Below are 15,871 nucleotides of genomic sequence, written 5' to 3'. Positions count from 1 at the left end.
TATAAACTGAGGCACCTAGTCTCATAAGAACTACTCTAATTGATTCTTACACTTTGTTCCTTCATCTTTGGGGTGAAGCGGCAGGGGTGGGGAGTGATTAGGACAACAGATAATTAGTACATTTCTTACAAAAATGTGTTTCCAAAGAGGAACAGCATTTCAAATTGTATATCCCATAACTTCTTAAAGAGGATTCAAGAAGGTAAAATGAGGTAGTTAGAAACTTGTTCCCTGAGGAGGTTTGGGTCAGTGAACACAATTATAGACAGAGGCTCAGACCAACACTATGAATAGAGGACAACTGGGGCCCAGATTCTTCATTTCTGTCAGTCAAGTAGAATTTTCTAACAGTTGATATGGAGTAAAGTTTTGTGAAGGGTCCAAGATAACACTCAATTTTGTGGTTATTTTTGATAAAGTGTAATATGGCTTACTATGTAAAGAAATTAGATATGATAGAGAATTCGTTTTATGGGAAAAAGAAATCTGCCTTCTAGATGTTTCCTTTGAGTTAAGAAAAATTAAAATCCTGGACATGCAAAACTTGATTGTTGATCTGTGGCCAGGTATTGATGTAAAATGCTTACTAGACTAATAAATTTCAAATGCATTTCTATGTAATTGTTTGCTATCCTAGATCTTGATTTAATTTTTAAGTATTTGAAAACTAGAGTATATTTTAAGTTCTGTTTATTTTTATTTGAACAAAGATGTGTAGATCATTGCTTTTTGCAGATTCTATTTTATAGTAATGACTCATCTCTGTAATACTAAACTTTTCAAGAGCTTTTATATAAAGCTTCAGTGTCACGATCACAACGATTCCCTATGGCTGAAGTACTTGTCCTGTTTTTCAAATTTCAAATGTACAAGGAAGGCCCAGAGAGTTTGTGACTTACCTAGTCACACACATCTGATAGAACTAGAACTCCCAAGTCTTCTGACTCCCGATGTCCTGTGTCCTCACCCTAGCCTTGTATTTGTCCTGTTTATTTTTAAGGTCATGATATTGTAGCTGGTTGATAGCGTGCTTTCTGTCTTTTCAGGACATGGCTTTAGTTGCTCCTGAGGCACCTTCAGAACAAGCCAGGAGAGTTTTTCAAACCTATGATCCAGAAGGTAAAAGATTTTATTATTTTATTAACACCGACGCTGTGTTTTATCTCTTTACATATTTGAAATATATTAATACCTGAGTTTTATCCAAAAGTGTTTTTAGATTGTTGAAGGAAATGTAGATTGCATTTCTTGAAAATTTTAAAGGGGAAGTGTCAAAATGGGAACAAATAAGGATACTGAAGTGATTGTCAAATCCTCACATAGCATAATAGAAGGTTTGCAGGTTTCTTGGGGGTAACAAAGTTATGGTTACTTGAATCTTGACCTCTGTCAGTGTTAAACGGGAAAATACCACCTTCTGAACAAGGTTTTTGAAAAGGTATTCCTTTATTATTCAAACTAATATTAAGTAAGTCTTCCAGAGTGTTTTTTAAAAATTGAAATAAAATTGACAAATAATATTCTGTAAGTTTAAGGTATACCAAGTGTTGCTTTTATAATTTATATATTACAAAATGATTACTACAGTACCATTAACTGACACCTCTGTCATGTCACATAGTTATAATTTTTCTTTGGTGAAAACAATTAAGATCTAGTCTTGTAGCATAGTATAGAATTTTGTACTATAATCACTATGCTTTGCATTAGCTCTCCCGAACTCATTTATCTACTAGTTGCAAGTAACTTCTTAAACATCTCCCCAATTAATCTACCCTTCCCAGCCCCTGTAACCACCATTCTACTGTTTCACGAATCGATCTTTGTGCGGCATTTGTCTTTTATCTGTCTCGTTTACTTCACTTAGTATAATGCCGTCAAGGTCCACCCATATTATTATAGAAGGTAGGATTTCCTCCGTTGTCATGGCTAATCAATATTCCATTGTTTATGCATATATAAACCACATCTTCTTTATCCATCTATGGACACTTAGGTTGTTTCCATATCTTGGCTATTGTGAATAATGCTGCAGTGACTCGGGTTGTGCAGATATCTCCTCAAATTACCGATTTCGCTGCCTTCAGAGAATACCTACCAGTAGGATTGCCGAATCATATGGTAGTTCTGTTTTTAATTTTTTAAGGAACTCCATACTATTTTTTAATGGGTTACTGTTTTATATTTTCACCAACAGTGTATAGAGGTGCTGTTCTCTCCACATACTCACCAACATTTATCTCATCTCTTTGATAAAAGCCATCTTAACAAGTGTGAGATGATACCTCATTGTAGTTTTGAATTTCACTGTCCTTATGGTTAGTAATATTGAACATCTTTTCATATGCCTGTTGTCTGTTTGTATGTTGTCTTTAGAACATGTCTATTCAGACCCATGGCCCATTTTTAGTTGGGTTATTTTCTTTTTTGCTATTAAATTCCTTGAATTCTTAATGTTGTGGGTATTAGCCCCTTATCAGATAGATGGTTTGCAAAGATCTTCTCCTGTTCTATAGGTTGCCTTTTCAGTTTATTGCTTTGCTCTGCAGAGGCTTGTTAATTTAATATAGCCCCACTTGTTTTAGTTTTTATTGCTTGTGTTTTGGTGTCTTAATCAAGAAATCACTGGCAAGACCAGTGATGAGGATCTTTTTTCCTATGTTTTCTTATAGGAGTTTTACGGTTTCAGATCTTACATTTAAGTCTCTGATCCATTTCAAGTTAATTTTGTGTGGTGTAAGGGATCTGGTTTCATTTCATATCCATTTCATGTGGCTATCCAGTTTTTCCAAAACCATCTATTGAAGAGACTATCCTTTCTTCACTGTATGTTTCTGGCACCCTTGTGAAAAATTAGTCAACCATATGTGCATGGGTTCACATCTGGGCTCTCCATTCTGTTAAACTGGTCTATGTGCCTGTTTTTATGCCAGAGCCGTACTCCTTTGATTATTGTAGCTGTGTAATGCAGGTTGAAATCGAGTGGCATGATGCCTCCAGCTTTATTTCTCTTTCCCAGGATTGCTTTGGCTACGTGGGGTCTTCTGTGGTTCCAAAATAATTTTTCCATCTGTGAAAAATTCCATTGGAATGTTGATAAGGATTGCATGAAACCTATAGATTGCTTTGGATACTATGGACATTTTCACGATACTCTGCCAATCCAAGTATATAGGGTATCTTTCCATTATTTGTTAGTCTTCAGTCTCTCATCAGTGTCTCAGTTTTTGGTGTATAAGTCTTACATCTCTGTGGTTAAACTTATTTCTAAGTATTTCATTGTTTTCATTGCTGTTGTAAGTGGGATTGCTTTCTTAATTTTTCTTTCAGGTAGTCCATTGATGTATAGAAATGCAACTGATGTTAGTATGTTGATTTTGTATCCTGCAAATTTACTGAAATAATTGATTAGTTCTAGCAGTGGTTTAATGGAGTTTTTAGGGTTTTATATTTATGTTAATATATTTATATCATATATATATAATATAAATATGATAATGTCATCTGTCATTCCCACCAACAGTGCATAAATGTTCCCTTTTCTCTACATCCTTGCCAACACTTGTTATTTCTTGTCTTTTTGATACTAGCCATTCAAAAAGTGTGAAGTGATATCTCATGGTAGTTTTGATTTGCATTTCCCTGATGACTAGTGGTACCTTTCATGTACCTGTTGGCCATCTTTATATCCACTTTAGAGAAATGTCTATCCAGATCCTCTACCCATATTTTAAAAATATTGTGTGGGTTTTTTGCTGTTGAGTTGTATGAGTTCTTTATGTATTTTGGATAATAACCCCTTATCAGATACATCATTTGCAAATATTTTCTCCTATTTGGTAGGTTGACTTTTCATTTCGTTGATTATTTCATTCACTGTGTAGCGTTTTAGTTTTATGTACATTTGATTTTGTTGCCTTTCCTTTGGGGTTAAATTCAGAAAGTCATAGCCAAGACGTGTCTTGAAGCTTACCACTTAGAAAACATAAAACTTTTATTAGAAAACCTGATATTATATTCTAGTATTAAATGGATTAAATTTTTATGTATGGTATAAGATAGTGGTCCAGTTCTATTCTTTTGCATGTAGCTTTCCACATTTCCCAATACCATTCATAGAAGAGGCTGTCCTTTCCTCCTTGTATGTCTTGATTCCTTTGTTATTAATTGACCGTTTATAGTTTCAGGTCTCTGTTCCATTGAATTATGTGTCTTTTTTTATGCCAATATCATACTGTTTTGATTACTATAACTTTGTAATGTACTTTACAGTCAGGAAGTGTGATGTGTCCAGCTTTCTTCTTTCTCAAGATTTCTTTGAGTATTTGGGATCTTTGTGTTTCCGCAGAAATTTTAGAATTGTTGATTCTAGTTCTGTGTACTATGCCATTGGTATTTTGATAGGGATTGCATTGAATCTGTAGATTGCTTTGGGTAGTGTAGACATTTTAACAATATTAATTCTTCCAGTCCATAAACACAGAATAGCCTTCTTTTTATTTGTGTTTTCAGTTTCATTAATGTGTTCCAGTTTTCAGTTACAGCTCTTTCACCTCCTTATTAAATTTATGCCTATTTTATTCTTTTTACATAATAGTACATGGAATTATTTTCTTAATTTCTCTTTCTGATAGTTCATTATAAGTGTACAGACGTACAACAGGTTTTTATATTCTGCAACCTCACTGAATTTGTTTAACCACTTTTTTAGTGGAGTGTTTAGGGGTTTTTTTGTGGTTTTTTTTTTTTTAATATATAGTGTCATGTCCTCTGTAGACAGTGACAGGTTTAGTTCATCCTTCCCAATTTGGATGCCCTTTTTTTCTCTTGCCTAATTGCTTGGCTGGGATTTCTCATACTGTGTTGAATGAAAGTGGCAAGGGTAGATATCCTTGTCTTGTCTGATCTTAAAGGAAGAGGTTTCAGCTTTTCACTGTTAAGTGTGATAATAGCTGTGGGCTAGTCAAACATGGCCTTTATTGGGGCGCCTGGGTGGCTTGGTCGGTTGGGCGTCCGACTTCGGCTCAGGTCATGATCTCACGGTCCATGGGTTCGAGCCCCGCGTCGGGCTCTGTGCTGACCGCTCAGAGCCTGGAGCCTGTTTTGGATTCTGTGTCTCCCTCTCTCTCTGCCCCTCCCCTGTTCATGCTCTGTCTCTCTCTGTCTCAAAAATAAATAAATGTTAAAAAAACAAAAAAACAAAACAAAACAAAACAAAACATGGCCTTTATTATGTTGAGGTAGTTCCGTTTATATCCACTATGTGGAGAGTTTTAATCATGAATGGATGTTCATTTTTGTCAGAGGCTTTTTTGGCGTCTCTTGAGATGATCATATGATTTTTTATCTTGCATTCTGTTAATATGGTATGTCATATTGGTTGATTCGTGTATTTTAAATTATCCTTTCATCCTTGGAATAAACCCCACTTGATGGTTGTATGTGGTACCTTTTATGTATTGTTTAATATTTGCTAATATTTTGTTGAAGATTTTTGCATCAGTGTTAATCAGGGATATTGGCCTGCAATTTTCCTTTCTTGTGCCATTTTTGTCTAGTTTGGATATCAGGATAATCCTGGCTTCATGAAAGGAGTTAGGGAGTATTCCTGCCTCTTCTGCTTCTGGAAGAGTTTGAGAAGAATTGGTATGTATTCTTTCAACATATTTAGAACTCACAGTGAAGCTATCGGGTCCTGGACTTGTGTCTGTTGACCGGATTTTTGATTACTGATTCAGTCTCTTTACTCACAGTTGATCTGTTGTATGTTTGTAGCAATTTATCCATTTTTTCTTGTCCAGTTGTCCAGTTGTTTAGTATATAAATGTTAATAGTAGTCTCCTCTGATCATTTGTATTTCTATGATTGTGGTATCAGATGTCACATCTTCTATTCTGATTTTATTCGAGTCCTTTTTTTTTCCTTGATGTGTCTTATTAAAGGTTTCTCAAGTCTCTTTTCAAAAAATCAGCTCTTAGTTTCATTCACCTTTTCTGTTTCATTTCTATTTCATTTATTTCCACTCTGATCCTTGTTCTTTTTTCCCTTCCATTAATTTGAGGCTTCATTTATTTTTTTCTTTCTAGTTCCTTGAGGTGTTGGACATAAACAAGTCTCTATTACACTTCCAATAGAGGATTCTGAATTTCACTGTATATTCACATTTACCAATGAATTTTATACTTATTTATGTTCTCATGTTACTAATTCAGCATCCTTTCATTTCAGCTTGAAAAAAAAAAACAGTATTTCTTATAGGGCAGGCTCATGGTGATAAATTCCTCAGCTTTTGTTTGTCTGGGAATATGTTTATCTCTGTCTCCTTTGTGAATGACAGTTTTGCTGGGTAAAGTATTCTTTAACAGTTTTTTCTTTTGAGCACTTTGAATGTAGCATCCCAAACTCTCTTGACCTGTAAGGTTTCTGCTGAGAAACCTGCTGATAGGCTTGAGATTCCATTGTGTGAGAGGAGTCTTTTTTTTTTTTTTTTCTGTTGCTGCTTTCAAAATTCTCTGTCTTTGAATTTAGTGAGTTTGATTACAATAATATGTCTTAGTGAAGATGTCTTTGGATCTTAGACCTTCATGTTACCTGAATGGCTATCTCTTTCTCCAGAATTGGGAAGTTTTCATTTCTTTCCCCCCTCTTCCCTCTGGAACTTCCGTAATGCATATATTGATTTTCTTGTTGATGCCCAACAGTGTAATGCATTTGGGATTTCTCAGTCTTTTTCATTCTAATTTCTTCATTTTCCTTTGACTTGATAATATCCAGAGACCTATCCATCTTTCTTCTGCCTGATTGAGCCTATTCAAGCTACTTGTTGCTTTTTTCATTGCATTTCTTAAATCCTTAAGCTCCAAAATTTCATTTCTTTGGTTTATACTTCTTTGTTAAACTTCTTTTTGTTCTCATGTTGTTTTCCTAAATTCATTGAGTTTTCTGAATTCTCTTGAATTCTTTTTCAGGTAACTTGCAGATACTCATTTCTATGGGGTCAGTTACTGGAAAATTACACTGTTTTGGTGGTTTTATCTTTTCTTGTTTCTTCATGTTTCTGATGGCTTTGCATTTATGTCTGTGCACTTGAAGTTGTAAGTCACCTTTTCCCACCTTTTTGGACTGGCTTCATTGGAGGAAGACTTTAACCTGGAGGTGGCTGCTATGGCACCCCCTAGGTGGGAAACAGCATCGTGGATTTTTGAGACCGCACAGTGGTACAGACTGTGTATATCTTCATTGGCTGAGTTTGACATTGACCATAGCGTGGGGATCTTCTGTGGCTAAGATTGCACAGTTTCCTACAGGTAGCAGTGGCTGGTAGTGCTGTTGTGGTCCTCAGAGGCAAAGGCTGTGGCTGCTGGAATATTTCTGTTCTTCCCTTTTGCCTGTGGGAGGAAGTTCTTGCTGAGGGTATTCTCTGCTCTTTGTCTTGCCTGCTGGCACTCAGAGCATTATTAACATCAGGGTCCAAGGATCAGGCACGTGTAGAACTATCACAGTGCCTAGATCCTGGGCCACAGATGCACTTGCATCTGTGGTACTGGTGTCTGGGGTCCATGTGTGTGCAGATATCCCACAGAACTGGGCTTTAGGGGCTCACTCAGGTGACTAGGTAGTGTTGGGTCACACAGTAGTGGCACAGACCCTGTGATGACACAATGCAGTAGCAGCATAGCCTGCATAGAGTCAGCCAAAGTCCCAACTTGGGCTCCAGGAAGCAGTCACAGGTCAGCAGCACAATCTCAGTGGTGGTCTGTTGAAGCTGCATGTCAGGTCCTGGGGAACTGGGCTCAGAGCAATGGCAGCACAGCCCTGGAAGTGATGTTCAAAGCTGTGATCCAGGACATGGGGTATGGCTCAGGGCACCCTTGCCAGCAATGATGTGTCCATTGGCACCCTGGTAGTGGTGGAATAAAGCTGCAACCTGGGGGGGTGGGGCGGTGGGCAGAGGTGGGACACAGACCTGTGGCACCTCTGATCTCACATATGGTGAAGTGCTCTATTGCCCCCCTCTGTGGGAGTGAGACAGCGGTGTTGAAGGGCTCACTGCAGCAGCAGCTCCAGCCTCTGGAAGTAGACGCAAAGTGAGGGGGGTTGTGGGTAGCTCCTTCGACTGGAATCAACGTTGCTGAAGGCGGGCGAAGCGAAGGCTGCAGACGTCACCGTGGTGAGGCTTGCTGGGGTTCTCCTCTTTTCCATTATGCCATGTAGTGAACTTCCTCAGAGGGGATCCTCCCTGGTGGCACTCTGATCTTGACTAGGAGACGGAGTGACCCAGGGAATATGTTTGCTGTACTTCTGGATGCGGCCATCCTCCATTATTCTGAACCCCACAGGGTTGTTGCTGCTGCTGCTTCTCTGTACTCTAGAGCTTTGCCTGAGGTGTTTTCTTAAGTTTATGGTTACCTACTTACTGCTTTTGTTGTTTTTTGTGGGGAGTGGAAGGAGATATGCCTCGGGGCCTCCTCGCACACCATCTTGCTGACATCACTCCACTCCACGTAATTGATTGTGCTGGGAAAAGATGCAGAAGGACAAGACAAATTATCCTTATGAGTCTGAGTCTGAGTCTAACATTTCTAGCAAAGAAAGTTTTAAAAGTTCACATGTATATCACTAGAGCGTCCACTGTATCACTGTAGGTGGGTTAATTTGATCAATTTTGCATTTGTGTGTAACTAAAACCAAGTCATACCTGACATGCCATTGTAAATTACGATACAGGAAAATCTACATTGTGGAATCAATAAGTCCTTTTGAACTCCTGAATGGATTCAGTTTTTTTTCTAGCTTTAGGCTAGTTGCTTTTGGGTCTGATGAGTCTTTTTTCCTATCCATCAAATGAAAATAACCACATCTATTTTTTAGAATCATCATGAAGATTAAATGAGTAATGTTGTGGAAAGAACCTTGTCCAGTACTTAACACACAGTATCCACTTTATAAATGTGAGATCCTTTCTCTCTATACATCGAATGGTGCTTGTAGTAGTGACTCGACTCTGATTTAGCTTCTTCCACTCTGCCTTTTTTCTAACTTAAGAAACATGCTAGTTTATTTTCTCTTGGACTTAATAATCATCACTTTTCAAAAACATATCATTCTAAATCTTCAGATGAAAAGTACAACCAACTGACCTCTGTATATTTACCCACCACTGGATGAAATAAGCTTTACTTGGCTCAGTTTAATGAATAATCTCAAATTCAGAAATGAAAATAAACACCAGTAGGTGTGCTCAGACCCAAAAATGAATCAGGTATCAGACCTATATAAAGTGTTACATATGGTCTTTAAAGCAAGTTCATAGTTTCGTGGTTTTTTTGTATCCCTTTTGTGGGGGAAGTGTTTGGATATGTGCACTGTATTCAGGTTCATGTTTTATACAAGTTTTAAAAATAACAAAACTTTAAAAAGTAGATGTTTTGGAGGTAAATTGATGTGACCAAAGATATGGGATAAAAGAAAAATCTCGGAGTACCTCGAGGTATCAGAAAATGACTTTCTCTCTCAGTTGCTTGCACAGGGAACAAGATCTGCACACCAGGGTGCCCACAGGATTCGCTGCTCAGCCACAACATTAGGGCACATGCAATCCACATAGGGGTCACCCCAGGAACTCCTGGTTCTCCTGAACAGGAGGGCACTACACCACAGGACCACTCCTTTCAAGACCTGGAATTTTAAGTGACCTACCAACTACATAGAAACAGAGACTCAGACAAAATGAGGAGACAGCGGACTGCGTTCCAAATGAAAGAACAGACAAAACTACAGAAAAAGAGCTAAACAAAATGGAGGTAAGCAATCTACCTGATAAAGAGTTCAAAGTAACGGTCATAAAGATACTAACAGGACTTTAGAGAAGAGTGGATGAAATCCATGAGAACTTCCTCAAAGAGGAAGTAAATATTTAGTGCTTCTAGAATGTATTTGAACTTAATCATCAACTTAATATAGACTGCCACACACATAGGATGTTGTATATGAACCCTCTGATAACCCAAAGATACCCAAAGGGAAAGCAGTTCAAACATAACACTAAAGAGAACCATCAGACCACCAGAAAAGAACGGAACAGAAAACTACAGAAACAACCAAAAAACAATTAACAAAATGGCAGCATACCTATAAAAATTACATTAACATAAATGGACTAAATGCTCCAACCAAAAGCTATAGGGTGACTGAATGGATAAAGGACAATATCCATCTATATGCTGCCTACAAGAAACTCCTTCAGAAAACACATACAGACTGAAAGTGAAGAATTGGAAAAGTATTTCATACAAATGAAGTTAAAAAAAAAAAAAAAAAACTAGGTACCAATACTTACAGCAGACAAAATAGACTTTAAAACAAAGGCCATAACAAGACAAAGGACATTACATAATGATAAAGCAATCGATCCATCCAAGAAGAAGACATGGGATTTGTAAATATCTGTGCACCCAATATAACAAAACCTAATTATATAAAGCAAATATTAACAGACATCAAGGGCAAAATTGACAATATAATAATAATAGGAGGAGACTTTAATACCCCACTTACATCAGTGGCTAGATCATCCACACAGAAAATCAAGGAAATAGTGACATTGAGTAACATGTTCAACCAGGTGGACTTCACAGATATGTTTAGAACACTCTACCCCAAAACAGCAGAACACACATTCTTTTCAAGTGCACATGGAACATTCTCCAAGATTGATCATATGATAGGCCACAGAACAAGTCTCAATAAAAGAAGAATGAACCATCTGAAGTCGAATGAACCATCGTTTCCTACCACAGCAAGTAATTAGAAATCAGTTACAAGAAAAAAACAAATAGGAGAAACCCAAACACCTAGAGGCTAAAATGAAATCCAAGAGGAAATCAAGAAATACTTGTCGACAAATGAAAACACAATGGTCCACAATCTTCGGAATGAAGGAAAAGCAATTCTAAGAAGGAAGTATATCTCAATACAGGCCTACTTGAAGAAACAAGAAATATCTTGAATAAATAATCTAAACTTATACCTAAAGGAACTAAAAAAGAGGAATAAATAAAGGCTTAAGTTAGTAGAAGGAAGGATATTATGAAGATCAGAGCAGAAATAAATGAAATAGAGAACAAACAACAACAGTGGAACACATCAGTGAAAGCAAGACTGAGTTGTTTGAAAAGATAAACAAAACTCATAAACCTTTACTGAAGCTAATAAAGAGAAAGGGCCCAAACAAAACCAGAAATGAGAAGTTATGAGACCATAGAAATACAAATAATTACAAGTGATTATTATTTAAAAATTGGCAAATTAACATAGAAGAAACAAATTCCTAAAAATGTACAACCTTCTTCTGAGAACGGTCCCATTACTGTAAACAACAATGAGTCACTAATCAAAACACTTGGAACAAGGGGCGCCTGCCTGGGTGGGTCAGTTGGTTGAGTGTCTGACTCTTGATTTCAGCTCAGGTCATGATCCTAGGGTTGTGGGGTTAGGCCCCATGTCAGGCTCCACAGCCTGCTTGGGATTTTCTCTCTCCCTCTGTCCCTCCCCAACTTGCACACACTTTCTCCCTCTCTCAAAAAATAAAAATAAATTAAAAAAAAATTTTTTTTTTTAAAACAAAAGAACTTGTGAGAAGCATAAATGCAGGACAGTGGCTTCACTGGTGAATTCTACCAAACCTTTAAAGAAGACTTACTACTTACCATTCTCATACTACTCCAAAATGAAAAAGAGGAAGGAATGCTTTTAAATTAATTTATGGGACTAGTATTACTCTGATACTAAACAACTCAAAAAAAAAAAAAAAAAAACAAAAACGAGAATTTAAGATGCAAAAATCCTCAACAAAATATTAGCAACCAAATTGAAAAATACATTAAAAGGATCATTTACCACAATCAAGTGGGATTTGTTGCAAGCACGGTTTAATACACACAACAGAATACATGATTGTCTCAATAGATGGCAGAAAAAGCATTTGGCAAAATTCGACATCCATTCATGATAGAATTCTCAACAAAGTGGATATAGAAGGAACATACCTTGACATAATAAAGGCCATATATGACAGACCCACTGCTGACCTACTCAGTGGTGAAAAGCTGAAACGTTTTCCCTAGGATCAGGAACAAGACAAGGATGCCCACTCTCACCACTTTTATTCAACATAGTACTGGAAGTCACAGTTGCAGCAGTTGGACAAGAAAAAGATAACAGGCATCCAAATTAGTAGAGAAGAAGTAAAACATTCACTGTTTTCAGATGACATACTACTTTATGGAGAAAATCATGACGACTCCACCAAAAAACTAGATCTAATTAATAAATTCAGGAAAGTTACAGTATATGAAATCAATACACAGAAATCTGTTGTGTCTCTATACACTAATAATGAAATCACAAGAAGGAAAGGGAACCAGCCCATTTACAATTACATCAAATAGAATAACATACCTCGATATAATTTTAACCAAGGAGGCGAAAGACCTGTACTCTGAAAACTGCAAGACACTGATGAAAGAAATTGAAGACAACACAAATAAATGGAAAGATGTACCATGCTCTTTGATTGGAAGAATACTGTTAAAATTGTTCGTATTACCAAAATGATCTACAGATGCACTGAAATTCCCATCAAAATACCAACAGTGGCTTTGACAGAACTTGAACAGAAATCCTAAAATGGGTGTGGAACCCCAAAAGGCCCCAAATAGCCAACGCAAGCTTGAAAATGATGAACAGAGTTGGAGGTATCACAATTCCAGGTCTCAAGATGTACTACAAAGCTATGGTAATCAAAACGATTATGGTATGGCACACAGATCAATATCACAGGACAGAGAGCCCAGAAATAAACCTATGGTATATGGTCAATTGATCTGTGACAGAAGAGGCAAGAATATACAAGGAAAAGACAGTCTCTCCAATAAATGGTGCTAGAAAAACTGGACCACTTTCTTACACCCTACACAAAAACAAACTCAAAATAGATTAAAGGCTTAATGTCAGACCTGAAACTATAAACTCTTAAAAAAAATTTTTTTTAATTAGAAATTTTTAAAAAAACACACATAGGCAGTAATTTGGAGATCAACCTCAGCAATATTTTTTCTGGATTTGTCTCCTCAAGGGAAACAAATTAAAATCTGTTGGGACTCCCATCAAACTAGAAAATTTTTACACAGCAAAGGAAACCAACAAAACACAGAGGCAAGCACCAAATGAGAGAAGATATTTGCAAGTCATATATCTAATAAGGGGTTATTATCTAAAATATTAAAAGAACTCCCACAACTCAACACCCCCCCAAAAAAATCCCAATTTTAAAATGAGCAGAACACCTCTATACACATCTTCCCAAAGAAGACCTATAGGGGGCCAACAGACAACATGAAAATATGCTCAATGTCACATTAGTTGAAATGTATATGTGGTAAGTGCAAATCAAAATCATGATAAGATATCCCCTCTAGTAGCAAAAACACAAGAAAAAAGCGTAGGCAAGGATGTGGAGAAAAATGGAAAAAAAGGAATCCTCGTACACTGTTGGTGGTGCATACAGGCTCATACACGCTGGCACATCGTGGACAACAGTAGTGAGTTTCCTCAAAATATTAAAAATACAAGTACCACACAATCCAGTAGTTCCATTTCTGGATATTTACCAGAAGATAAGGAAAACATTGATTTGGAAAGATATATGCCCCCCGTATGTTTACTGCAGCATTATTTATAGTAGCCAAGATATGGAGACAACCTAAGTGTCTATAGAAGAACAGATAAAAATGTGGTATATACACATAGGAATATCAGCCGTAAAAAAGAATGAAATCTTGTCATTAACAACATGGATGGACCTATAGGGCATAAGGCTAAGGGAAATAAGCCAGAGAGAGGAAAAACACCATATGATTTTACTTATGTGTAGAATCTAAAAAACAAATGAACAAGCCAACAATATAACAATGATGACAAAGACAAGAGAAACAGACTCGGGGGGAACAAATTGATGGTTGCCAAAGAAGAGGAGGTTGGGGGGATGGGAAGAGGGTCATGAGGTAGTAACTTCAGTTCTAAAATTTAAGCCACAGGGATGAAAAGTACAGCACAGGGAATACAGTCAATAAATATTGTAACACACTTCTCATGGTAAACATTTTGTATCCTATAGAATTATTGAATCACTGTTTAATGCCTGAAACTAATTTGATAGTATATATCAACTACAATTAAAAATTAAAAGTAAAATGTCTTTCTAAACTGCTAAAGACACTTCTGTTGGTATCAGACAGCCTGGATTCAAATCCTACCTCTGTTACTCAGCTGTGTGATTTTGGGAAAGATCCTAACCTCAGTTTTCTCCTCCCTAAAATGGACTTATATCTAGTTTACATGGTTATTCAGTTACTCTGTAAATTGACCATGTTGTTAAAAAAAAAAAAAAAATGGCATAGAGCTTATTCAGTTTCCTTCAAAGCACTGAATTCTACATAAATGGTATTTGAAATGACAGACACAAGTTTGTGCATTACACACCATGGGATTTGTTTTATTTTCTTTTATTCTCTTTCTTTTCCCTTGTATAATTAATTTTTTTTTACATTTTATTTTTTTGAGTGAGTGAGAAAGAGAGAGTACGAGTGGGGGAAGCACAGAGAGAGAGAAGGAGACACAGAATCTGAAGCAGGCTCCAGGCTCTGAGCTGTCAGCACAGAGCCCGATGTGGGGCTCAAACTCAAATGATGAGATCATGACCTGAACCAAAATCGAATGCTTCACCGACTGAGCCACCCAGGTGCTCCTCCCTGGTATAATTATATTTCAGGAGGCAACCTTGTTTGGGCCAGGGCTCTATTTTTTGATATAAAAAGAGCCCTTTAAATGCTATTTTTTTTAAGTTGATGAGATATATTGACTGCCATCTTTTGTCTGATTTTAGTGTGCTGCATTTGTGTAACCTTTGAGAATAATTTTACTTGAGATTATTTACTATTCATCAGTCCTTAGACATTCTCTAGAAATTGCCTTTTGTTCAGTCTTCTCTATTCCTATGAAATGATACCATTTTCTTCTCTGTTCCTTTGTTGCTTCCCCTTTTCCCCCTTTTGTCACTGCAACGCTTTACCTTATGGTCGCACAGTTATCGCTCTGTTTTAGGCGCCCAGCCATAGTTTTTCCATATCCCACCACCATGTTTGTTTTGTAGCTTTTCTATCATTTGTAATAAAAGTGGTTCTGCAGGAGAAGCCATAAAGCACTCCTTTCTGAACTTAATATGTTTACAAAGCATTTCTGGTTGAACCAAGGTGCCTGGATGGAGTACTTTGTTGAAACATGAAGTTGGGACTAGGTTGAATAATTAAATGTAACAAATGTTCTTGAGCGCAAGTTGTGTCAAGCACTGTGCTAGCTCTGGGGTTAGGGAGTCGCTGCAGTGCAGGAGCTCCTATCTATCAGGGAGCCAGATGAACAAACCAGCAGTAACACTAAGGTGAAGAGGCCAAGGAACACTGAAACAGGAAAATGTCGTAACTTAGCCTAATGACAAAAGTACTTTTTTCTATGTGTTATATTAAATTGCAGCTATATGTTAGTAAATTTTTTTTTAAATTTATGCTCAAGTTCGTTAGCCTACAGTATAGTCTTGGCTTCATTAGTAGAATCCAGTGATTCATCTCTTACGTATAACACCCAGTGCTCATCCCAACAAGTTCCCTCCTTAATGTCCATGGCACATTTAGCCCATCCCTCACCCCACACCCTCCAGCAACCCTGTTTGTTCTCTGTATTTAAGCGTCTCTTATGGTTTGCCTCCCTCTCCGTTTTTATCTTATTTTTCCTACCCTTCGCCTATTTCATCTGTTGA

The 15,871-nt window shown here is 37.1% G+C and overlaps 1 protein-coding gene across 5 annotated transcripts in view; it reads left to right on the top strand.

Annotated features, from left to right (window-relative positions):
- Nucleotides 1-15,871, top strand: part of MINDY3 (MINDY lysine 48 deubiquitinase 3) — a 95,962-nt gene that overhangs the window by 62,854 nt on the left and 17,237 nt on the right. For 4 of the 5 annotated variants that reach the window (XM_078450388.2, XM_078450387.2, XM_078450390.2 and 1 more), the window contains one exon: nucleotides 1,047-1,119. In XM_078450388.2, coding sequence (XP_078306514.1) covers nucleotides 1,047-1,119 — 73 coding nt within the window. Of the gene's footprint in view, nucleotides 1-1,046; nucleotides 1,120-9,517; nucleotides 9,775-15,871 lie in introns of those variants that run through there. The other variant, XM_060659247.3, reaches the window with a different exon arrangement.

Source organism: Panthera onca, chromosome B4 (genome assembly GCF_046562875.1).
Source record: "Panthera onca isolate mPanOnc1 chromosome B4, mPanOnc1 haplotype 2, whole genome shotgun sequence".
NCBI lineage: Eukaryota > Metazoa > Chordata > Mammalia > Carnivora > Felidae > Panthera > Panthera onca.
This window is presented reverse-complemented; position numbering and strand designations above follow the sequence as displayed.